This window comes from Palaemon carinicauda, chromosome 1 (assembly GCF_036898095.1).
Source record: "Palaemon carinicauda isolate YSFRI2023 chromosome 1, ASM3689809v2, whole genome shotgun sequence".
NCBI lineage: Eukaryota > Metazoa > Arthropoda > Malacostraca > Decapoda > Palaemonidae > Palaemon > Palaemon carinicauda.
The window spans coordinates 128,534,775-128,561,524 of NC_090725.1; the positions used below are offsets into that span (position 1 = coordinate 128,534,775).

Consider the following 26,750-nt stretch of genomic DNA (forward strand, 5'->3'; position numbering starts at 1 on the left):
GTTAACTGCATTTGAAGTGAAAAAAGTGCAACTGCTGTAAAGGTAAACATTTGTTTTTCAATATTAATCTTACCCGGTGATCATGTAGCTGCAGCTCTGCTGCCCGACAGAAAAAACCTACGGGCGGGATACGCCAGCGATCGCTATACAGGTGGGGGGTGTACAACAACAGCGCCATCTGTCGAGCAGGTACTCCAGTACTTCTTGTCAACAAAGAACCAATTTTCTCTCTGTCGTGCCACCGGCAAGACCTACTTGATACGCTGTTGTTTCTGGAGTTGATTTTCACGCTTTTTGGTGATGTATTCTCTCTAGTTATTAGCTTTCGCTGTACAGGAGTTATCATCAATACCTTATCAAGCTTTATTGATTAGATTTTGGATTATTTGTTGACGACTTGGATAGATTTTGGATTTCCCCCTTTGACTAATTCAAGATGTCTGACCCTACTCAAGTCCCCAAGTACAGGCAGTGTAGCGCTAGGGACTGTTCTAGGCGTCTTCCGAAGGCCTCTATAGATCCTCACACCGTTTGTTCCAATTGTAGGGGTAAAACCTGTCAATTGGAAGATCGATGTGAGGAATGCGCTGGGCTTTCGGAATTCGATTTTCAAGAATTCCTTAAGAATGCACGTAGGCTAGAGAAGGATAGGATCAGGGGGAGTTCGTCTCGCTCTTTTGATTTTTCCTCTCCCCATGCCCCTCAACCTATTCCTTCCCCTGTAGTGGTTACACCCGACCCTTCTACTAGCTCTCAGCAACCCTCGATGGCGGACATGATGCGTGCCATTCAGGCTCTTGGTGACAGAGTTGAGTCATTAGCGAATGACCGCAATCAACTCTTGGCCGACGTCAAAGAGTTGAAGGAGAAAAGTGCAGTGGGAAGTGTAGTGAGTGCAAGTGCTGTGAAAAGTGTCAGTGTTACGCATGAGGGTGCATCTGTTCGTGCCAGTCGTCCTCCCAGTCCGGGACCTCTTGCAAGCTCCCAAGCCCAGGGGAGAAGCAATGTCGAAGGACCAAAGGGTTCGACAGGCCTTGATCAGCGTACAGATGTACCCTCAGTGGTTGCGGACGTATCTTGCAGAGATCGTCCCACCCACAAACAGACGAGTGAGCCCATTCATTCCTCGTCTGCGGAAGAAGTTTCTCGTCAGAAACGCTGGACCAAGGTCTCACGACCTCTCAAGCGCAAGGTCCCTTCCGAGCGAGTCCAACGGCCCAGGTGTAGCCACTGGGTCAGTTCGGACTCGCCGCAGTCTTCCGAAGACTGCACACCTCCCAAGAGAGGTAGAGTGGTTCCGCAGCAGGCAATCACTCCGTCTGTTGCCGCACCAACCGCTGTAGACCCTAAGTGGTCTTTGCTGCAGTCTATGCAGACTCAGCTAGCTTCCTTCATGCAGGAGTATCGTGCTGAGAAGGTTGACGTTGCACCCGTTAACCTACAACCTGCCACGGTTGTGCGCTCAGCTGACACTGCGGCTGCCTGCTCCCACACTCCGGTGGTGAGAGCTCCACCACCGATGCGCAGTCGACCCTGCCAGACGCATGTTGACGTTAGCCGACGTGCTGCACCCTCCGTTGACATGCGTGAGCTACCGCATCAGCAGTGGGAAGGTGCTGTCAAGCTGCCGTGTTTTGACGCAATGCGGCAGTCTCCACAACCCACGGCAGTCCCCACCACGCACCACCACTCCGCTTTTGTTGTTGCCAGCTCTCAGACTGACCAGCAGCGGCATGATGTTGGATCCAGTGCAGCTACGCATGCACCCGTGCTGCCGGATTCAGCCGTTCAGCCTTCTTCTCCTCCTTTGCCGCTTCCTCCTCAGCTTTCGGATGAAGGAATCTCTGATGACGACGAAGCTGCGCATTTGGACGATCAACACTCCGACATAGATGAACCCAAGACTACGCCTCCCTCCTTAGACTTTAGGAAAGTCCTTGCCCTGTTTAAGGAGTTGTATCCGGACCAGTTTGTGTCTGCAGCCCCACGCTCACCTCCCTCTGAGTTCGCTTTAGGCATGCAGTCAGCAGCTCCTGCCTTTACGAAGCTCGTACTCGCGCGCTCATCCAAGAGAGCTTTAAGGGTACTGGGAGAGTGGTTGCAGGCCAAGAAGCAACTTGGGAAGACATCCTTCATCTTTCCCCCGACCAAGCTTGCTTCCAAATCTAGCGTCTGGTATGCCACGGGAGAAGTTCTCGGCTTGGGAATTCCTGCCTCTGCCCAGGGCGACTTCTCAAGTCTGGTAGACTCTCCCCGCAGACTGGCTATGAGACGCTCCAAGATGTGCTGGACCTTTTCGGACATGGACCATCTTTTGAAGGGAGTTTTCCGTGCGTTTGAGATCTTCAACTTCCTGGACTGGTGTTTGGGAGCATTGAGCAGGAAGACCTCCCCTTCGGATAAGGACTCTGCCATGCTCATCATGTCATGCATGGACAAAGCCATTCGGGATGGGTCTGGCGAGCTTGCGGCTTCTTTCGTGTCTGGAGTTCTTAAGAAGCGAGATCACCTTTGCTCCTCCTTGTCGGCGGGGATCACACCATGTCAGAAGTCAGAGCTGATGTTTGCTCCGCTATCCAAGTGTCTCTTTCCTGAAGAGCTGATCAAGGGGATTGCCGCCTCGTTGATCCAGAAAGACACCCATGACCTGATGGCGTCATCCGCACGTAAAGTCACAGCTTTACCTTCCGTGCCTAGACCTAGGATGGACACACCAGCGTCTAGGTTCATTCCGCCCTTTCGTGGCAGAACCTCCAGCAGAGGAGGTACCCGTGCCGATAGTCAACGTGGCAAAAAGAAGAGCAAAAAGAAGAAGGGTTCCAAGTCCTCAAAAGGCAGAGTCTGACTGCCATCTTCTCCAGACAGCAGTGGGAGCCAGGCTCAAGAACTACTGGCAGGCCTGGGAGAACAGGGGTGCAGACGCACAGTCTGTGAAGTTACTCAGAGAGGGGTACAGGATTCCATTCTTACGCAAGCCCCCTCTAGCAACAACTCCCATCGACCTCTCTCCCAGGTACAGAGAGGAGGACAAGAGGCTAGCTTTACAGCAAGAGGTGTCTCTCTTGCTACAAAAGGGAGCGGTAGTCATAATCCGGGACCATCAATCCCCGGGCTTCTACAACCGTCTCTTCTTAGTAGCGAAGAAGACAGGAGGGTGGAGACCGGTGCTGGACGTCAGTGCTCTAAATGTCTTTGTCACCAAGCAGACGTTCACCATGGAGACGACGAAGTCGGTGCTAGCATCGGTCAGGAAGGAAGACTGGATGGTCTCGTTAGACCTAAAGGACGCGTACTTTCACGTCCCCATCCACCCAGATTCCCAACCTTTCCTAAGGTTCGTCTTTGGGAAGGTGGTTTACCAGTTCCAAGCCCTGTGCTTTGGCCTAAGCACGGCACCTCTAGTGTTTACCAAACTGATGAGGAATATTGCCAAATTCCTACATTTAGCAGACATCAGAGCCTCCCTCTATTTGGACGACTGGCTTTTAAGAGCTGCGTCAAGTCGTCGCTGTCTGGAGAATCTCAAATGGACTATGGATCTGACCAAGGAATTGGGTCTCCTGGTCAATATAGAAAAGTCCCAACTCGTCCCATCCCAAACTATAGTCTATCTAGGTATGGAGATTCAGAGTCAAGCTTTTCGGGCTTTTCCGTCGGCCCCCAGAATCAGTCAAGCCCAAGAATGCATCCAGAGCATGCTGAAAAGGAACCGATGTTCAGTCAGACAGTGGATGAGTCTAATAGGGACGCTTTCATCGCTGGACCAGTTCATTGCGTTAGGGAGACTCCACCTCCGACCCCTTCAGTATCACCTAGCTGCTCACTGGAGAAAGGACATGACGCTAGAAGCGGTCTCAGTTCCTATATCCGAAGAGATGAAGTCTGCACTGACTTGGTGGAAGAACAGCATTCTTCTCAAGGAAGGTCTACCACTGGCTGTTCAGACCCCCGACCACCTTCTCTTCTCGGACGCATCGGACACGGGCTGGGGTGCGACACTGGACGGTCGGGAATGCTCGGGCACGTGGAATCCGGATCAAAGAGCAGTACACATCAACTGCAAGGAGCTACTGGCAGTTCATCTGGCCTTGAGAAGCTTCAAGTCCCTCCTTCTAGGCAAGGTGGTGGAGGTGAACTCCGACAACACTACGGCCTTGGCGTACATCTCCAAGCAAGGAGGGACTCATTCGATGACGTTGTTCGAGATCGCAAGGGACCTCCTCACCTGGTCAAGAGATCGAAAGATATCGCTTGTAACAAGGTTCATTCAAGGCGACATGAATGTCATGGCAGACCGCCTCAGCCGGAAGGGTCAGATCATCCCTACAGAATGGACCCTTCACAAGAATGTTTGCAACAGACTATGGGCCCTGTGGGGTCAGCCCACCATAGATCTGTTCGCTACCTCGATGACCAAGAGGCTCCCAAATTATTGCTCACCGATTCCGGACCCAGCAGCAGTTCACGTAGATGCCTTTCTTCTGGATTGGTCCCATCTAGACCTTTATGCGTTCCCCCCGTTCAAGATTGTCAACAAGGTACTGCAGAAGTTCGCCTCTCACGAAGGGACAAGGTTGACGTTGGTTGCTCCCCTCTGGCCCGCGAGAGAATGGTTCACCGAGGTACTGCAATGGCTAGTAGACGTTCCCAGGACTCTTCCTCTAAGAGTGGACCTTCTGCGTCAGCCGCACGTAAAGAAGGTACACCCAAGCCTCCACGCTCTTCGTCTGACTGCCTTCAGACTATCGAAAGACTCTCAAGAGCTAGAGGCTTTTCAAAGGAGGCAGCCAGAGCGATTGCCAGAGCAAGGAGGACATCCACTCTCAAGGTCTACCAGTCAAAATGGGAAGTCTTCCGAAGCTGGTGCAAGGCTAATTCAGTATCCTCAACCAGTACCTCTGTAACGCAGATAGCTGACTTCCTTTTACACCTAAGGAAGGTAAGATCCCTATCAGCTTCTACGATCAAAGGTTACAGAAGCATGTTGGCAGCAGTCTTCCGCCACAGAGGCTTAGATCTTTCCAACAACAAAGATCTACAGGACCTCCTTAAGTCTTTTGAGACCTCAAAGGAGCGTCGGTTAGCCACACCAGGTTGGAACTTAGACGTGGTTTTAAGGTTCCTGATGTCAGCAAGGTTCGAACCGCTTCAATCAGCCTCTTTTAAAGATCTCACTTTGAAGACTCTTTTCCTCGTTTGCCTAGAAACAGCTAAAAGAGTCAGTGAGATACACGCCTTCAGCAGGAACATAGGATTTACATCTGAAACGGCTACATGTTCCTTACAGCTTGGTTTTTTAGCTAAAAACGAACTCCCTTCTCGTCCTTGGCCCAAATCGTTCGAGATTCCAAGTCTGTCCAGTTTGGTTGGAAACGAACAAGAGAGAGTACTTTGCCCAGTAAGAGCTCTTAAGTACTATTTTAGACGTACGAAGCCATTACGAGGACAATCAGAAGCTTTATGGTGTTCTATTAAGAAACCTGCTTTACCGATGTCGAAGAATGCAGTTTTTTATTACATCAGACTTTTGATTAGAGAAGCCCATTCTCATCTGAATGAGGAAGACCATGCTTTGCTGAAGGTAAGGACACATGAAGTTAGAGCTGTCGCTACTTCAGTGGCCTTCAAACAGAACCGATCTCTGCAGAGTGTAATGGATGCAACCTATTGGAGAAGCAAGTCAGTGTTCGCATCATTTTACCTTAAAGATGTCCAGTCTCTTTACGAGAAATGCTACACCCTGGGACCATTCGTAGCAGCGAGTGCAGTAGTAGGTGAGGGCTCAACCACTACATTCCCATAATCCCATAACCTTTTTAATCTTTCTCTTGAAATGCTTTTTATTGTTGTTTTTGGGTTGTACGGAAGGCTAAGAAGCCTTTCGCATCCTGGTTGATTTGGCGGGTGGTCAAATTCTTTCTTGAGAAGCGCCTAGATTAGAGGTTGTGATGAGGTCCTTTAGTATGGGTTGCAGCCCTTCATACTTCAGCACCTAGGAGTCGCTCAGCATCCTAAGAGGATCGCGAGGCTCAGTAAGGAAGACGTACTTAAAAAGGCAGAGTAATGGTTCAAGTCGACTTCCTTACCAGGTACTTATTAATTTTATGTCTGTTATTTTGAATAACTGCTAAAATTAAATACGGGATACTTAGCTTCTAATGTTAACATGTATGCTGGTCTCCACCCACCCCCCTGGGTGTGAATCAGCTACATGATCACCGGGTAAGATTAATATTGAAAAATGTTATTTTCCTTAGTAAAATAAATTTTTGAATATACTTACCCGGTGATCATGAATTAAAGGACCCTCCCTTCCTCCCCATAGAGACCCAGTGGACCGAGGAGAAAATTGGTTCTTTGTTGACAAGAAGTACTGGAGTACCTGCTCGACAGATGGCGCTGTTGTTGTACACCCCCACCTGTATAGCGATCGCTGGCGTATCCCGCCCGTAGGTTTTTTCTGTCGGGCAGCAGAGCTGCAGCTACATGATCACCGGGTAAGTATATTCAAAAATTTATTTTACTAAGGAAAATAACATTTTATGGCACTCCCAAGGATAACATATGCCACTCATTGCATGGAATGTACTGTATTATAAGCCTAAAATGCGTAAATATTAAGTTTTAACACTCACATGGGAGAAGTACTAATTTTTTTCTTTTTTGCTGTTTTTTAGTACAGTAATTTCCTGGCATTAAGACCCCCCTCCAAGGGTTGAAGGCATTACTCGATCAACTGCAAGGATCTCATCAGGTGCCACTTGACTCATTGTAGATTGGTTTGGAAATTAAAATGGACCAGACTGATATTTGATGCTCATTTCTAAGCTTTTTTTTCATTTCAAAATGTTGATAAACTTATTTTTCTTAGAACTTCTTAGGTGATAGCAAGCATCTCTTTGTTAGGAGGTTCAACTTTCCGTAACCAAAGTTATGTTCTATTTTAGTAACTTGAGCCCAAAACGATCGTTGTATCAAATTCCACAGCTCTCACCTGGCCCCTACAAATGTGGTCTTTCTGCCTAAATCCACTGTGATACTCTTGTAAGAATGGCTATGTAGTGGCATTTACTTACACTTTAGATATCAATTTTAAATTGTATTAGTCGATTTTGAGTTCTGAAATTGGAATTACTATAGAAACTCATAAAACCATCTCAATACCCTAAATATAGCTTTTTGTACAGATCTTAAAATGACACTATTCACATCATTGATTTTGGGAATACTGACTAGAATCTCGAATGTCACTTCTTTCTCAAGCTTAGATCTACAACGGAGTATGCGTACCTCACGGCCAGAGTCGTGATCATTCTTAGTAAATTGTCGTGATTGGTAAAGTTATGGGAATGATAAAAATAACTATGGTCAAGGTCAACCAAAGGTCAGCTCGGACTGCCCAGACCCCTAATGATAAGGGGGATAAATTTTTAAATTGGTTTTATCTGCTATATCTTAATATTTTGTTATACAAATTATCACCATGATAGATATGATGCCAAAGGTAACTTATTTTCGTTCATTTCAAATATATTTATTAAAAATATAGCGGGCGTTTAGCAAGCACTTCGTCGGGTGATGCAATATCCTCATCATCGTCCAGCATTATTTTTTTTACGGGTGAGAAACATTGTAATTGGTAGTTACTGACACTCTTGTCTCTTTTACATACTTAATGTTAAACCTCCTTTGAAATTTATAAAACAAGCCCCTGCTAGCATCAAATTTGGTTGGTTTGGTGGAAGATATAGATGATCCTGGCTCTGGGTCATTGTCACTACTATCCATAAATTGGTCATAAATATGCCTAGCCTTCTTACATATGGTGTTGATATCCAGTGTAATGGTCTTCCTCCTAGAATCATTTATCAAAGGACTAATGTGGATTTTATCTTTATGATAGCCTTATTGTGAGATGTTAACACCATTTTTACTGTCTTGTTAAGAGTGACCGTGATTTTATTTGTTTTGTGATATAATTTTTATCCTTCTTGATATAGCAAATGGTAGATTCATTAATGCCGTAATGCCGACCTACGTCCAAATAGCTTCTCCGATCCTCAAGTCTTAGAAGGTGCAGGATGTGTGGCTGGCATCGTAGGGCTCAAAAACAATTCTCAATTTTTTTTAAAAAATCAGAAAACGCGTAAAGATGCGGAGTGATGTGTACATAGCGTAAGAGCAAACAGGACAGTGTGGTGTACTGAATGCTGTGGTTAGCTTTACAGCAATCTTGTAATCTTGCACCCAGTTAGCATCCAGGATACTGAACAGCTTCCTCTGATTGGTTGTGTCTCCTCTAACAGCCAATAGTATTCCATGTACGAAGTCATATAGGCAAACTAGGCCACTCTCTCACACTTCCCTAGGTTCGTTTTCCATACAATTTTGTGATTCTTTCTACCACCTGCGGAACACAATGCATTTTCTTTTACTGTAATGTACTGTACTGTATTTCTATTCATTAATTTACTGTATTCATTTTAATTCCAAAAATAAATGAAAAAATATTGAACTTAGACCAGAATGAAATTGAAATTAACTCGAGGAAAAATTTTGATGTATTCATCAAATTTGAAGAAGCAAACTACTAGACAGCATAATAGTTGAACTGACAGGCAAGGACAAGTTATATGATGTAAGAATTTGTAATGAAGATGATGACTTTGTTAAAAAAAATCCTTCAAGAACCATCTGGTCAGAGTAAACCATTAATGATTCCAACTTGTACGTAGATATCTACTAAGAAGGGCAAAACAACCTAGTTAAGGTTAGGAGAGCCTTGTAAAACAGGTTGGGATCATCCCAGAGTCCAACATTATGTGGTATGGTAAAGCTTTGCTTGTTAAAGCAAGCCACAAATACCAATCTGTACTCCAGTCTAAGCCAGATGCCTGTGAAATAAAACATTTAATAGTGTGAGATCTATATGGCTTCAGGGAAAGTAAGATCTTAGAAAGATGTCCTCCCTATAACCTCCAAATAAGAGAACTTACTTGATCTTCGCAGTGTTTTCTCTTCTTGTAGCTGCATTTACTGTTTTAGCTTTATACTATAATGCAGTTCCTACTTCAATTTTCCCTTTTGCAGTCCAGCCCCCTAAGTTTTATTTCATACTGCAATTGTAGGGGTTTTCCCGATTTTGAAAAGGCCTCCCAGGCCTTATGACCCAGATTCATAAATCCAAGTTTAGACTAGCCCTATAAAGTTTTAGGTCCTTCAGACAGCTGTTCAAGAGCTTTTGCTGAAGTGGGTAATATAACTAGTCTTATCCTTCAAAGGGACTTTACAATTGTCCTTTTCTAGTCCCAAAAGATTCAGGAGATTAGAGGCCAGTACTCACAAAGAGGTATGGTCTAGTTTGGTTTAGGTTGCTATTAACCAAAGCAGCAGCAGCAGACCACATGCAGGAGTAAGATGCTTTCCTTGTGGTATTAGAGAATAATGCTTATTAGTATACTATAGTAGGTTGGCCAAGGCACCAGCCACCCATTAAGATACTACCGCCAGAGAGTTATTGGGTCCTTTGACTGGCCAGACAGTACTACTGTACATTAGATCCCTCTCTCTGGTTATGGTCCATTTTTCCTTTGCCTACACATACACCGAATAGTCTGGCCTATTCTTTCCGCATTCTCTTCTGTCCTCATACACCTGACAACACTGAGATTATCAAGCAATTCTTCTTTGGTCAAGGTGTTAACTACTGCATTGTAATTGTTCAGTGGCTACTTTCCTCTTGGTGAGGGTAGAAGAGACTTTTTAACTAAGGTAAGCAGTTGTTCTAGGAGAAGGACTCTCCCAAGTCAAATCTTTAAACTCTAGTCTTGGGAATTGTCATAGTCTCTGTACCAAAGTCTTCCACTGTCTTGGGGTAGAGTTCTCTTACTTGAAGGTACACTCCAACAAACTACAGTATTCTACTTATTTCTCTTCATTTTTTGTTTCAAGTTTTTATAGTTTATATTTGAAATATGTATGTTAATGTTGTCTCTTTTTAAAATATTTTGTTTTAATTGTTCATTACTGCTCTTGTAGTTTATTTGTTGTTTCCTCACTGGGCTATTTTTCCCTGTTGGAGCCCCTTGGGCTTATAGCATCATGCTTTCCAACTAGGGTTGTAGCTTAGCTAGTAATAATAATAATAATAATAATTATAGAGAAGGCAAGGTCATTTTACATTCCAATGAAAAGAATATTTTTAAGGTGAGACAGGCAATTGTGATATAAATTGGTTATATTAGTAATATAGGGGCCATAACTCCACTACCGTCATAATGTAGGAGTCTGCAAGAATTGGGGAAATGAATCAAACCTTCAGAAGAAAAGTAATTATTGCTGTACTTGACCATTATTCACAAATTTCACATAACCTCCCAATCTCCCCACGTTGACCATTTTTATCATCTGTGCCAGCTCGATCAAAATTATATGAAAATCATGGGAACATAGCTGGGCCTCCAACCCCTATTGGTGTTGGCCACACTCCTAGACCCTGAAAGCATAGCCATGCTGCTAAAATTTCTGGCGTCAACTGTAGTAGAGAGCAAGATAGGGGAAGAGTTTAAACTTTAGAATTAATTCTAAATTGGGTGGTAAAGTTATGCTTCTAGATGATATAAGCATTGTGAATTGCAGGAAGTATTGAAATAATAAATTTTGATCTATAAATTAGGATATAATTATTAAACTTCCTACTAGTGTTCTTTATTTTAGAGAATTACATTATATATTTCTTTTACCTATTCATTTAGACTAAAATCTGTTTTATATTTTTGGTAAAATTGGTAAATAAATTCTCTCTCCCACATTGCAAAATTGTTCTTTTTTCCTGTGTGACATACGTACTTGTTTTTCTTTAAATTATTCATTTACAAATTATTACACAGGATTAGAGCCATCATTCAAGTGTTATAAAGATGGAAATACCAAAGAAAAGCCTCTGGTCAACCAGTGCTTCAACAAGAGGGTACAGGACTGTCGTTTATCATATACTTCAGAATTTAAGTCATTTGCAACAGAGGTATGTTTGTGTTTCTTCAAATCCATCAGTTGTGCCAATGGTTTCATTATGGCTATCTATCATCTTCATACTCAGTCTTAGTTTCACAAAAAGAGAAAAAAAAAATCTCACTCTAACACACCCTGAATATTCAGTCATGTATCCATCAAGCACATTCTATCTATTGAGTCTGCAGAGTTGGAACTGCTCCCCAGTCTATTTTATTTGACAAAATTCATTGGTTTTTCATATTCTTAATACTGATCATCAACCTGTCAAATAATCCTTCACATCCTTATTTGTTAAATGAGGGTGAAGAGGTATAAAAAAAGTGTTGAAATAATGTTTTATAAGGTTTTCCTGCTTGTTGGTAACCACATGTAAGGGATTACACTTCATATATTATTTTATATATATTATAAGCTCTTCCTTGTCTTCATTTTAGAGAATTAATACCATTGTTGTGTTAAGGATTAGTTTTTAAAGTCAATTGTGAGAATTATTGCGGTATTCAACCACACAATAATCCTTAGACCCTATGGTATCAGTATGCTATTCATATTGAAGTCTCGTGGGTGGGATTATTTCTTAAAACTGTCCCATGGATTCCAGGTTTGGACTGGTTTCTGGAGATATAGTTCTCTGAATTTTTCTGAGATGATTAGTTTGTGGTTTATTTTATTTTTGCAGTGCTTGAAGCACCATCAAGGGGCTTTGGTTTACACTTCATTCACAATAATTATGTTTGTATCATCCCTTTGGAGTAGTTGAAGGTGTGGAATTTTACTAGAATTTAGAGTAAAGAAAATTGGAATTTTGATGAAATTTATTTTCATACTCTTCTGTTTTTCATATAACTTCTCCAGAAGCTTGGTTTATTGATATTTACCCCTAAAATTTGAAAATTATTTTCCATTTTCTTTCCTTTTAATAGATACTTACCTCTAGTAAATTAATAAGACATTCCCTAGTCTAGTGGTTGATGGCAAGAAGTAAAGTTTCAAAGTCAAACTATTCCCTCTCCTCTTGACATCACAAGGCATCGGGGAGTAGGGTGGGCATGTATATGAACATCAAGTGAATATAGAGATAAAAAATTTTGTTATTAAGATTCTATTTATGTATATGAAGCTTCAATGATGTTCATATTACTGACTCCCACATAGATGTAGGTGGCATGACAGTGAAGGAAGGGATATGAGTATTATATAATTAAAATACATACTGAAATTAAAACTGAAAGCACCCAACAAAAAGGTAGATAGAATACTTAGGTTTGATACAACTAAGCTTTTAGAAGAAGAGCACAGAAAAGCATTTGCAATTGAATGCAGGAATCGATTTGCAGGCTTGGAGTCTTTAAGAGATGAAGAGCAGACAATTAATGAAGAATGATGGGATATTAAGAACATATATCAGTCTGTTGGTAGTGAAGTCTTGGAACACACAGTTACAAGGAGAAAGCCATGGATATCAAATGATACTTGGGATACTATAAAAACAAGACTAAAGACTGTAATTGATTGTTGAAAGTTTTTGAGGAAGTAATGAAAATTACAAGGTAGAGCATGCTATGTATTTCAGTATTGATAGTGAGGTCAAAAGAAAAGTCAAGAATGACTGGAGAGAATATTCAGACAGTAAAGCAGATGAGGCTGACAAAGCTATGAGTTCAGGAAGTGGCTATGGTGTAAGAATCGCTCATAGAATTATTAATGAAATATCGACTGGGGCAAAGAAGTAGAAGCATATACCCACAAAAAGAGAGATGGGTCTGTTATAACAACAGAAGATGAAGAAAGACAACGTTGGATGGAAAACTTTAGTGACGTTGTGAATAGGAGATACGCAGGGAATAATTTGATCGATATGCGTGAAGCTGAGGAAGACCTTGATGTGCCCATGAATGAATTCAGTGTGTTTGAAGTGGAAGCTATCCTAAAAAAACTAAAAAGATGGAAAGCCCCTATATATGATGGAATAACTGCCAAGATGATACTGGCCGAAAATGAATGAACTCCCATAATACTTACAAGATTATTTTGTGAAATGGGGCATAAAGAGGCAAAACCTGATGAATGGGAGTTGGGAGTGATGGTAAAAATGGCAAAAATAGGAGACCTGACAGATTGCAATAATTACAGAGGCATAACACTTACGTCAGTTGTTATGAAAATATATATTATGCATATTTTAAAGACACTGGAGAGAAAGATTGATGAAAAGCTGAGAGATGAACAAGCAGAATTTCTAAAAGGTATTAGTTGCACTGAACAAATTTTCATTTTGTGACATGTCGTACAGCAATGCATAGAATATAGAAATCCACTTTTGATGGCATTTGTGGACTATGGAAAAGCCTTTGATAGTGTACATTGGCCAATTTTGTGGGGAATCCTGCGTTATTATGGAATTCCTCTTAAATATGTAAATTTGATTATCTGTACACGAGCATAGCAAGTGCAAAGATACGGTTAATGGAGTCATATCAAATGAATTTCCAGTGAACAGCAGAGTACTCCAAGGGTTATTCTCCTTATGGGTTTTGTAATGCGTAGAACAGTCGGAGATGGTGGAGAAGGATTGAACTGTATTGGAAATAGGAATTTAGGAGACCTATATGTGGGGGAATAAATTTGTCCTCAGTTTGACACTAAATTTTTTTCATACGTTTTCTATTGCTTATTACTACTTCAACCTCCTTCATATTTTATTAAGTGCCTCCCACCTTGCTGTCCAACCCCTCTTCCCCTTTCCAATGTCTATTTTTGAAGTTTCAAATTCTTGTCCATTCACCTATACTATAGTTACATGTCTACAAGAAACAATGTTAGGTGTTTTTACTCCATGCCTTAGGGATAAGTTAATTGCAGAACACTATGTAATCTCGAGGATAGAAGTCATGGTGGAAGTCTCATGTATGTTTGCTGTGACATTCCCCAAAAATATTTAGATCTATGTGCTACTCTACAAGCAGTAACCATCCAAATAGATCTAATTAGGAAGTATATCATATGTTCACTTTATTTTCCCCCTAATGATAGTATATCCTATGATGATGTGTCTTAGATGATAGACCAACTCCCTCAACTATTTCTTTTTCTGGGATATATGAACAGCAGAATTCCATTATGGGTAGATGTCTTAGCAAACTTTAAAGGGCAGTCTGCTCGCTTGACTAATAAAAGAATAAAATATTGGGGTTCTAAATACTAGTGAGCTTACTCATTTCCATATCCAGACAGGTACTTTGTCATGCATTGATCTTTCAATAGCAAGCTCTAACTGTCTTGCTGACTTTCACTGGAGAACAGTGGATGACTTGTTTACAAGTAATCATGAACCAATAGTGATTACAACTAACAATGGCACACCTGAATGTAGATCACTTCGATGGTGCTTGGATATAGTCAACTGGCGTAGATTTAAAGAACTGGGTGAAATGGAAGGTAATGCAGATGAGTTCCAAAATGTTGATAATGCTAATGCTCAATGGAACTTCATACTGCTGGAGCGCATTCCATTTAAAAACGGCAGGTCTGTTTCATCGACGACTAGCTCCTTGGTGGTCACCAGAAATTCAGGTGTTGCATATATCTACAAGAATTGCATTAACAAGGTGTCACAGAAATCACACTGAACAGAATATCCTAGCACACAAGAAATGCAGAGCACAATTCTGATGAGCAGTCATAGTCATCATTTTCTTCAGTGGATAAAAGAAACCCTGCTGCTGCTCCTTGGAGGAAAATAAATAAAATTTCTGGCAAATATACTCCAAATTCTTTATCTGCGTTGAAAAGTAATGGTGAGTGTATTATTAATCCTTTGGAATTGAAGTAATTCACTTGATGATTATTTAGAGAGAGTATCCTAAAAGTCTGAAGACTCTAGGCTACCATTATAGATGTAGAAAAGAACAAAAGGCTTTCAACTTTATATAAAATAAAGAAGAGATATACAGTATTCCATATTCAGAGAGAGAATTTGGCTCTGCCCAATAATCATGTAATGATACAGTCCCAGGCTCAGACATAGTTCCATATTTAATGATAATGCATGTGTGTAATACTATGAGTATTGTTAAAAAATATAGCATGGCCATTGTTCCCCCATAGTTTGGGAACAACATTATTTTAGATTTTTTAAAACTTGAAGAAGAGACAGTTTTAGCCACAGGCTACCAACTAATTACATCAACATGTTTATGAAAAATCATGGAAAATATGGTCAATGCAATGTTCATATGGATAGTAGAAAAGAGGGGCATTTTATCACCAGTGCAGTGTGGGTTTCAGAAATGCACTCTACAATTGATGTACTGTACTTGTCCATCTAGAGTCATCTGTTTGAGAGTTGTTTGCTTCCAAGCAATACCATGTGACCGTATTCTTTGATCAGGAAAAGCATACAATGACATGTGGAGGTATGGTATCCTTAAAAGTGTCATGACTTTGGAATGAAAGGTGAGTTAACTTTGTTTATTCATGCTTTTTTTTAAAAGGAATTTCTTTCATATTAGAATAGGAAATACTCTGTCTGGAAGAAAATATCAGGAAGGAGGAGTCCCATAGGGTAGTGTGTTTAGCATTACTTTATTTGTGCTAGCAATAAATGGGATTTCTTTTGTGATCACAAATGACATTCTCCACACACACTTTGTGGATGACCTTTCTGTTTCATTTTCAGGAACAAGAATGGCAATATTTGAAAGAAAGCGTGAACTCACGATCAATTGAATTATCAAATGGTGAGATTTTAATGGTTTCATAATTTCAACAAGTAAAACAGTTGTCATTCATTTCTGTTGCATTTGCACCATACTTCTAAGGAGTGAGCTAGCTCTTTAGAGCAACATAAAGATCCGTGTCAAGCTTGTGCTATCGTCTGAGCACTTATAGAGTTGCCATCACTCTCAAAAGAGGAGAAGGGCACTCAAACCTGTGTTCCTTAACTCAAGGCACGCATGCAAGGTTGCTCGCCAGCCTCTGCCCAACCTCTCCTCACCTGAACCTGAGGAGCTAGCATGTGTTGCAGTGCTTGCTATCCCACCATGCACTGCGCTGACGCGCTGAGCCACCTAGAGAAAGGGAACAGGTGAGCTTCCTCACATGCACATCACCAACATACGCTCAACCCAGACATGCTTGGCTGGTCCGCAGAATACCTTTAGAAGTGACGCAGGACTCTAGACTTGAGCCTAGGATGCACACTTCTCGGTGCGATTCTCAAGATCCTCCTGTGGTAGGGGACCTGTTAGGGTGTTCTCCATCAGTTCAAGCACTTGGGCATTGTGCCTATAAAGCTGAACAAGCTTCAAAGACGGGACCAAAGGCATCGAGAAAGCTCCTCAGGGGGACCATCGCCATTAAATACATCTTAGTTTTGTGTCGTCTAGGGAGGTAACCTTAGTAGATAATCACAGATTGTCACCCATCGAATTTGACTCCACCTCAAGTTCTCACTCTCCTCAGATTTGGAGAAGGAGCAAGATAAACTGACAATCAACTCCAGAATGGGACAGATCCCGTCAAGTGTTTGACTACCCGGCTGACACAAAGAAGAGGAGACAACCATTTAGCCACCTCTCCCCTTTCTCTAAGGGCTCACGATTTGTGGAAAGGGAAGATCTTTGCAGCATTCTAAGAACAGGTCCAACATCACACCGGACCCTCGAGCTTGCTGGGAAGCCCATGAATTGAGAGTTACAGGGAATGCGGTTGCTAGCCGCTCTCAATCTCCTTCCCTTCTTGACCTGCATTTGTAGAGTTAATGGCCTCAGGGAGGCCCTTTCTCTCCTCCCAAGGGGGGGAAAGCTGCCATCAATAGGCTGTGTCATGCACTTCAGAGCATCAGATGTCATCTAGAGCTTCCCTAGTCAATTCTGACCTCGGAAAGGCTAGACAAGGTCGATGCAGAGGTCTTTGCAAAGAAGGATTCCTTAAGGTCGGGGTCATCCTCCAGGATGATCCTTCCAGCTTTCTCTTGTCAGAGGAAGTACGTACTAGCGTACCCAGGAGGCTTTTCCTTCCCCTTACCTCTTGATCCTACAGTGGCTGCACTGGGCCCAGGCATTACTTCAGATTATCTGGCTACACAAGCAACTTGATGAACTGTGAGAAGAGGAAGGCACTCAAAAACATTGTCTTGACAGGAGCCAGAGCCATTAAGTTCTTACCCATCAAGCAGCCAACCAATGGGAAATTTGGCCCTGAAGTCTTCCATCAGACGATCGCATTGGGGAGCTCAAGTAGATTGCACGACTGTTCTTATCCAAGACAGAAGTACCATCTCAGTGCTGGCAAAGTCTCTTGGTCACCTTTCCTCGCTGGAGAAATTTATTCCACACGGATGCCTCCACCAGAGATCTTTTCAGTGGTGTTTGAAGAATCACTGGTTAGCCGACAGGGATCCCCCATTCTGTCCTTGGACAAGAGGCTCAGGCTGATATTACTTGGTGGCTGAACAAGGGAAATCTTACCAGGGAAGTTTTAATCAACTTTCTGTCTCTGGATATGTAATTGTTTTCAGATACATCGAAGGAGAGGTGGGGAACACGAACAAATGACCTGGTCGTCTCAAGTGTTTGGTCCCAAGAAGAATTTGCAAGCAGTCTTTCTAGCACTACAAGCATTTCAAGAATGATTGAAGAGGCACTTGATAGTGTTGATAAGTGACAGCACCACCACTATAGTGGCCTATCTTTGTAGTGGGGTCTGAAAAAATCACTGGTTAGCCGATAGGGATCCCCCATTCCGTCCTTGGACAGGAGGCTCAGGCTGATATTACATAGTGGCTGAACAAAGGGAAGTTCTAATTGACTTTCTGTCTCTGGACATGCAACTCTTCTCAGATACATCGAAGGAGAGGCGAGGCACACTGCCAAATGACTTGGTCGTCTCAAGTCATTGTCCCAAGAAGAAATGCATTCTAGCACTGCAAGCATTTCAAGAATGATTGAAGTGGCACTTGGTAGTGTTGATGAGTGACAGCACCACCACCATAGTGGCCTACAAGCAAAGGGTCACGGTCTTGTGCCATCTCTGTGAGGTGAAGAAATGTTCCCTATATCCTTGCGTAGCGGAGAGGCTTACTGTATTTCCGTGTGAGGTTCTCTAGGAATCAACCTGTTTGCCAAACAGTCAAACAGATAGCTCCCCACGATTTTAGCTCCTGTTCCAGACCCATAGGATGTGTCCAGAGATGCCCTCCATAACCCATTTAATCACCTGGACCCGTACGCCTTTCCTCCATTCAGCCTGATCTGCCTGTTAATCAACCATTTGTTGATTACACCTGGACTCAGGATTACCCTAGTGGCTCCCAGATGGTCTTATGCCGAGTAGTATCTCAATCTGTTAGCTCTTCTAGTTGAGGTCCTGAGAGAAATACCCTAATGGTCCCCACTCCTCTGTCAGTGAGTATGTAGTCTTTAGAGCTTCACGGTTGGAGGCTAGCCAGCATCTCCTCTGAGCGAAAGGGTTTTTGCGAGGCGTTATACAGGAGGTGTATGGGTACTTAATATGGTCCTCTGCAGTTGTCTACCAAGGGAAATGGGCCATCTTCTGCAATTGATTTTATAGAAGGGATACAGTACTTCTCTAGTCGAAGCAACTCTAGCGCAGATTGCGGATTTCCTTATCTTCCTTCACCGAGAGAACGTGTCTTGATTACCACTGTCAAAGGTTACCGTTCAGTCTTAGGCATGGGCTATCAACTGAAGAGTTTAGACTTCTCACTTCTTGTGGGAGATGTCTATGTTCGTGAGGAGCTTTGAGCAGTCTTCTCGACCTTAGGGCCTCCGGAGTGGGACATGACTCTCATCCTCAAGGCTCTTATGTGTACCTTGTTTGAGCCTTTGAGGAGGTAGTCAGACAGAAATCTGACTCTCAGGACTGTCATTTTGCTAGCTTTAGCATTTAGCATTAGCGAAGAGAGTAAGCAAGTGGTATTGTATGGTCTTTCTTTAGTTTTGTGCCAGAATTCGTGACCAAAATGCAGAACCCGTCAGCATATGACCCCAAATTGAAATCCTTCTCCATCCACTCTACATGAATCGTCAGATGGTGATTGAGATGAACTGCATTTGTGTCCTATGAGGGCTCTGCTGTGCTATCTGAAAAGGACCATACATTTTAGGCTCGAGTGTCAGTTCTGGCAGAACTGAGAAAGAGGTTTCAAGGAACACGATCTCTTTCTAGCTTTGTGAGACAATCCAGACGTCATATGCTTTGACTGCTGAGAGAGTCAAGGTACCAGCTAGGACAAAAGGTCATAAAGTCAATTGTATAAGCCCCACCTTACCCTTCAAGAGTAAGCCAGGTGCTGAAACCTGGTGCTTGGAAAAACCAAACGACATCATTGCCTTTTACTTACAGCAATATACCCTCATATCCCTTATCGCCTTTATGCTTGGTCCTGTGTTGACTGTTCAAGTTGTATAAGCAAACCAGCTCCCACATGGGACAAGAAGCATTTTGTCTATGGTAACTTGTAGATATAAATCTGGAATAAATGGTAGAATGATTGGCTCTTCATTATTTTTTCTGTCCCCTCTCTAGGGGATGAAGTGGTCAAAACATTACATGCTAGATTTGACTTCATCTTTGTAAGTTATACTTCTGAGCTCCATTCTTTAATCCTGAAAGAAGTATCTCCCTTATCTTCCCTAATGAGTGGGTGGATAGTGGAATTTATACCAACCTATTAATCATCAGACAGGTTTATTATTATGAGCTGATTTCCCCTTTGAGGGAAAGACTTTTTTCAGTTGACCATGTACAGTTTGTTTTGCACATTCCAGGTCCTATGTAATAGGGAGTGGTTATTCTTATGATAATGTATTACTCCTATTGTAGCTTTTAGCAAAAATTTTAAAAATCAGAAGACATACCTTGATAATCAAGAACTAATTTCTACCATACAGACAACAAACCATAAAACATCTTAACAGACTGTTAGAGAAAGTATAAGACAAATAACTCCGTACTGCAGTGAAGATATACTAAAACTTGTGAGTTTTATGGTGAATACCTGGTTAGTGCTCTGCCCTCCAGTACCATTATGAAACTACATTGGTTGGTCATTGGATTCTGGCCCAAATTCATAGATTCAATTTACGAGTATAGAGAGGGAACATCTCTTTCAAGGTCAAGGTACTCGCACCCCTTAGATATTTGGTGCAACTCACACTTGAGACTCATCAAACTAATCTTATAGAGAGAGAGAGAGAGAGAGAGAGAGAGAGAGAGAGAGAGAGAGAGAGAGAGAGAGAGGAGAGAGAGAGAGAGAGAGAGGAGAGAGAGAGAGAGAGAGAGAGGAGAGAGAGAGAGAGAGAGAGAGAGAGAGAGAGAGAGAGAGAGAGAGAGAGAGAGAGAGAGAGAGAGAGAGAGAGAGAGAGAGAGTGTGTGTGTGTGGACACACACACACACACTCTCTCTCTCTCTCTCCTCTCTCTCTCTCTCTCTCTCTCTCTCTCTCTCTCTCTCTCTCATTTACATACACATAATCTAGATGTACAGCACAGATACTAGAATTGCAATTTATGGATATGTAACATTACTGTTCACCTAGAACATATAAGTGACATTGTCTTTCCAATCTGCTTAGTTTCTTTCAATTCTTCACCTTGGCAAGGATGTTATTTTTATCCAATTATGCTTGACAGAAATTATGACATAAAAATTTCTCAGGTGTAATTAAAACCATTTGTACCTGAAAGAATTGACTCTTGGTTACATTAACCCTTTGGAGGGCAAATAGCCCTTAAAGGATAATAACTTGTAAAAGATACATTTTTCTCCCTACTTACAAGTCTAATGAGTGCCACAAATTTGAATTATATCACTCCACACAGTATTGGTTTAGCCAACATAAGTACTCTTCAAGTCTCTACTTAGCAAATTACAGCATCCTAGTGTTTGCATATGCATGGAAAACTGGCATAGCAAGTCAGTGTCTCCTCAACCCTTTTATTTGCAACACCTGCAGAAAACTGCTCCTGCTGTACAGTATGTATAACAACTACAACACCAAAAATTGTGATTTGAGTGAAAATTTAGCAATAAATTGCTAGATGATAGTTTCATGATGATATGATTTAAATTAGTATGCTGTTAGAGAAAATCGGTTAATTGGTTTTACAGACTATATTTTTGGTGCAACTTTGCAACATAGTGTGCACTTTGAAAAAAAAATTTACAAGAGTAAAAGCCTTGGAAATTCCTCAAAATTAACATACTAAGAGGATTTTCTCATATCTCCATTATTTTTATAAGTGCTCTCTAAAAGGTTAAGAGCCATAGGTTAAGTAAGATAAGAGATTTATAATCATTCAACTAGAAATTATACTGTAGTAAATTTTATGTGATATTATTGATTAGATTACAAACTATGTCTGGGTGTATTTGCATAACTGGCAAAGTGGTAAGAAATGAGAAAGTAATTTATGTTGTTTATATTTTTATTGAATAAAAATTTGTTCCAACACGAAGTACTTACCTCGAACTACTTTCTTAGGAGTATCTGGGATCTCCTTCCCATCAGACCAGAGTTTTGTGTAGTTTACCCTAAACCCATTTTCTATGAGGGGTAACCTCAGGCGGAGTGATACGCGCCCTGAGGCTAACCCCGGGTCAGAGAGCATGCTTGCTCAGGTCTCGACCTCTAGTAAGTTCTCTGGTCGCGTCGCGATATCATCTCGCCGCTCTCCTAATCCCAGTGTGACTTTGTGTGTCCCCGACCCCTTTGTGTCTCACGCTTTACCCACGTGGTCCCTTTGTGCTTTCCCTGTGCATTCTTGTGTCTCGTGGTGCTTTCTCCTGCCTCATGGAGAATCCCCGCCGTTGTCCTGGGCCTATGGCCGGTAAATTGTGTAGAACGTTCCTCTCGAAACCCGAAGTAGACCCGCGCTCCTTGTGTTCCTTGTGCAGGGGCAGTGTTTGTTCCCCTTCCGCCATGTGTCCAGAGTGCGAGTCCTGGAATGAGGTGCAGTGGGTGCGGTATAGCACCAAGAAGAAGAAGGCGGCGAAGAAGTCGCCTAAGAAGCCGAGCGTTCCTTCCTCCCTTGCTTCGCCGGGTGTCTCGTCGGACCGAGCTTCCCTTCCACCCTCCCCTACCCAGAGTAGGGGACGAGGTAAGTCCGTTGCGGGGAAGAGGCCCGCGGCCCTTCCCCAAGAGTCTGAGCTTCAGGATAGTGGGGTTGTGGCATCGTTCCAGGCGAGTGAGGGGCCTGAGGGAGGGGCGGGAGTGTGTACGGGAGACGGAGTCTTGGTGCAAGCAGGTCACGTCTCCTCTGATGACCCCATGTGGGGGAAAAATGTCCCTAATTCTTCTCCAGCCTCTTGGGCTTGTTTTTCAGGCACTTCTGCAGCCGAGGGCGATGCTGAGAAGGAGATTTCCCCGCCGTCGTACCCCATTGCGTGGGTTCCCCCCAAGACGCCATTCAGGTCACCGTTGAGGATGGAGGAAGGCTTCGGGACCTGGTCCCCCATGGAAGAGCCTCCACGCTCTCCCCCAGCGCCGTCGGCCACATTCCCGGAGTTTTTTCTACAGGCGTCGAAGGAACCCTCCTACACCAGCGCGAGAGGCGAGATCATCAAAGAGGGCCTACAAGTCTTCGGTCTCCTCAATGAAGGCGCTTTCCTGCTCCTCGGAGGATGAGGCGCTGAGGAATCTCAGGAGACGGTGGGAGAAGTCCCGCCGAAAGCTTTCGCGCTCTCGCTCTCGCTCTAGATCGCGCCACGAGAGTCGGTGCCCAGGATCCCCCAGGAGGAAGTGGAGGAAAAGTGCCTCCCCGGATGGTGATTGGGTGATGATTCTCCGCGACAGGCTGCTGGAGTTAGCTGCGGCGCCGGGCCCTTCAAGTGCTCCCCAGAAAGGTACTCATGCGGCAGGAGTGGCAACCGACGGAGGGATTCATCCTCGCAGGTTCCAGTCGACAGGCGTAAGTCCGCGAAGGTTCCGGCTCCATCCGTCCAGCGGAGAGAGTCGCCCCTTCGGTCTGGCAGCCGAGTCCTGACCTCAAAAGCTCACCGAGCTCGTCACGGGCGTGACCTACGGCTCCCCTCGGCGGGCAGACCCGCAGATACGCGGACCTCCGGAAGGGGTGATAGACCTAGGACGGAGGCCTCCGTCCTGACGGCGATGCCCATCCTTCAGCAAGAACCCCTGCAAGAGGGTCGGTCCAGGACTCCCCCACGTGCGAGGGTCTCCGCTGGAGTACCCCCGTCGCATGCGTCAGCGCGTCCGTCGGAAGAACTCGACGACCATGGAGAGGGTTCGGCAGCGGAGGTATTGGCCTATTGGAAGGTAATAGGTCTCATCAGGAGTCACCACAGGCTGGACGAACCAGAGCCCTCCTCCGAAGAATCATGGCGTTCCAGTCTCAATAAACTGGTGGACACCCCGGTCCAGCAGCGGCCCTCCTTGGCTCTTCCTTTAGCAAGGTACGTGAAGTTGGGTAGAGCCCATGTGGACAAGATCGTGGCCAACCACGCCGAGGCTCCCAAGAATCAGTTTTACCTCCCGAAGGGACAGCGAGCAGGCGCCTGTGCACTGGAGCCGGCACTCGCCGTGTTGGAGCAGGGAGCCTCGGAAGAGAGGGCGTCGACAGCTCCGATCTGCTTCTCTCCTTCAGAGGCAATCATGATGGAGGAGATTTCGAAGGACTTGGTCAACGTCTCCTCGTGGCTGTACTGATGGGCCTCCACCCTGGTGGGCGTCCAGTCCTCATACGACCTCACGGTACCAGAAACTCAGGCCTTACTCAAGGAACTTATCAGTTCGGGAGGTAAGGCCCTGAAGTTCCTCTCTTACCAGTCGCTAGCTATGGCGCCAACTGGGTTCTGCGGAGGAAGGACACGGTCCTGAGTAAAATCACTTGGCGGCTTCCGGACAGAGAGGCCAGGTCTCTGAGAAGCCTGACCCTGTGGGACGATGCCATTTTTCCCCTGAAGGCAGCGGAGGAGTCAATTGAGAGGGTTAGGAAGATGAAGGACCCGAACGAGCCGAGACCCCACCCGGTCAGAAGGTCCACCGCCGACATGCCTCTCCCTCCTCGGGCCTCTCCTAGCCAGCCCAGAGGAGACAACTCTTCTACGGCCTGGTCCCAGTCGTCTCAGCCCTCCCGTAGGGGAGCAGCCTCGGCCCAAACTGCCTATAGACCATCGTTCTCAGCGTCCAGAAGGGGAAGTTCAGGCCGCACCTCAAGGAGAAGATAGGGAGGGAGGCCCCCTACTCCTGCCGAAGCCTCAGGTGGGAGGATGCCTCAAACATTCTTGGCAAGCATGGGAAGACCACGGGGCGGACCTGTGGACCATGGCAGTACTGAAGGAAGGGTACAGGTTGCCCTTCTTAGTGGACCCCCCCACCTCTGATGCCAGACCAGCAGGCAGAGTGGCTAGCCCCCAAGGACCCCTCTAAAAAGGCAGCTCTGCAGGGAGAGGTCTCAGCAATGATAACAAAAGGGGCAATGGAACCTGTCCTGGACCCAGGTCCGGGGTTCTACAGCAGGCTGTTCCTGGTGGAGAAAGGGACAGGAGGCTGGAGACCGGTCATAGACCTCTCAGCCCTCAACAAGTTCGTTTGCAAGACCGACTTCAAAATGGACACTCCAAAGTCGGTCTTGGCGTCTTTGAGAGAAGGGGACTTCATGATGTCAGTAGATCTCAAGGATGCCTACTTCCAAATCCCGGTTCATTCCTTCAGCAGGAAGTACCTACGGTTAAAATGGGGTACCCAAACGTTGCAGTTCAAGACCCTCTGCTTCGGGCTGTCCACGGCCCCCCAGGTCTTCACTACGGTCTCAGTCTGGGCACACGAACAGGGCATTCGCCTGATTCGGTACCTAGACGACTGGTTGGTACTTTCAGCCTCAGAAGAAGTACTGAAGGAGCAAGGCGTGAAGCTGCTGCGGTTCTGCAATGTTCTGGGGATCACCATCAACCTAAAGAAGTCCCAACTGATACCCTCCACCAGGATGACCTACCTTGGAATGGTCCTGGATTCCCGGTTGGTGAGAACCTTCCCCTCCTCGGGAAGGCTGGACAACTTAGACCAGGTCCTCCGCCCCTTCCTGACGGGCCAGCCCAGGAGGGCGAAGGACTGGCAGAGACTGGTAGGCCATCTTGTGTCGTTGGAAAAACTGGTCCCCCAGGGCAGGCTGAAGCTCGGGGAGATCCAGTGGAACATGAAAGAGAGCTGGAACCAGAGGGACTCCCCCCACAGGGTGATCCCGGTGTTCCCGAAGACGAAACAGGTCCTAGAATGGTGGGGCTGCAGGACGAACACCCTCAAGGGGATGCCCTTTGCAGTCGACCCCCCGGAGATGCTCCTGTTCACGGACGCATCGAAGGAGGGGTGGGGTGCCCATCTCCTAGGGAAGTCAGCAAGAGGGAGCTGGACGGCCCAAGAGAAGACCCAGCACATAAACGTGCTAGAGATGAGGACAGTACGTAGGGCGTGCCAGGAGTTCATCCACCTACTCCGGGGAAACATGTCCCCTAGGATTTCTTGCACAGGTGAGTTTCTTAGACACCAAGATGGGTTTTTGTGTAGTTTCCTCTCTCTCGATTTTCTATGGGGTCAACACGACCTAGCCTCCTTTCTAGGTCTCTGGATATTCCTCAGCACGGTCTCAAGAACTGTTAAGGGCCACGCCCACCTCCTAAGTATAAGTCTCCTAAGAAAGTAGTTCGAGGTAAGTACTCCGTGTTGGAACAAATCACAAATTTTAAGTAATTTGTATTTTTCCTAACAGTACTTACCTCAAACTACTTTCGGGTAATGGCCCACCCTGCCTTCCCCAAGTGTCCCCTGGTATTCTTAAGAGACCTTAGCTACCAAGAACTTACTGGAGGTCGAGATCTGAGCAAGCATGCTCTCTGATCCGGGGTTAGCCTCAGGGCACGTATCACTCCGCCTGAGGTTACCCCTCATTGAAAATGGGTTTAGGGTAAACTACACAAAACTCTGGTTGGATGGGAAGGAGAACCCAGATACTCCTAAGAAAGTAGTTTGAGTTAAGTACTGTTAGGAAAAATACAAATTACTTAAAATTTGTCATATTTTATGGAATACCCTGTAAGAGGTGTACAACAAATTTGAATTTTTTTTTCAGTGGAACTTGATCTGTGATCAGAAATACAAAGTTGCACTTGCTCAATCAATATGGATGGGAGGCGTTATGACAGGTGCTCTCGTTCTTGGAGGGGCTGCCGATATATTTGGAAGGCTAAAGACTGTTATGATGTCTCTACTTGGCACAATTGCATTTGAAGGTTTCAGCTCATATGCCCCCACCTTTCCTATTATGGTTGGACTTCGGTAAGACATTTATGCCCTTTTTGTGTGTTATTCAAATTGACCACAAAACATTTTAAAAGTAGTTATATGCCATTGAGTGATGCATTGCATTTGTTATTACCTCTGCCAATGAAGTTGAAAGGAGGTTATGTTTTTGTCTCTGTTTGTGTGTTTGTAATGTGTATGTGTGTTTGTGAACAGCTTCCTGGCCACAATTTTAATTGTAGAGTAATGAAACTTGCAGGGACTAACTTCAATAAAAAGCTGGAAGTGATTAAATTTTGAAAGGTCAAGGTCACGGTTGGGAAAAAGGTCCAATTCACATAATCAGCCATAATTTTGGTCATCGTTGTCACAGAGATTTCAAACTTGGTTCATGTTCGAGTATGTGAAAATCCACGCCAATTAATACAGTATCCCCTTGCCCATTCGCGGTTCACCATTC

General features: G+C 44.3%; 1 protein-coding gene across 7 annotated transcripts in view; it reads left to right on the plus strand.

The window, feature by feature from the left end:
- The window catches only part of LOC137651552 (solute carrier family 22 member 15-like), a 221,822-nt gene that overhangs the window by 110,772 nt on the left and 84,300 nt on the right, over window positions 1-26,750 (plus strand). For all 7 annotated transcript variants that reach the window (XM_068384795.1, XM_068384781.1, XM_068384783.1 and 4 more), the window contains 2 exons: window positions 10,890-11,023; window positions 26,121-26,326. In XM_068384795.1, coding sequence (XP_068240896.1) covers window positions 10,890-11,023; window positions 26,121-26,326 — 340 coding nt within the window. The remainder of the gene's footprint in view (window positions 1-10,889; window positions 11,024-26,120; window positions 26,327-26,750) is intronic.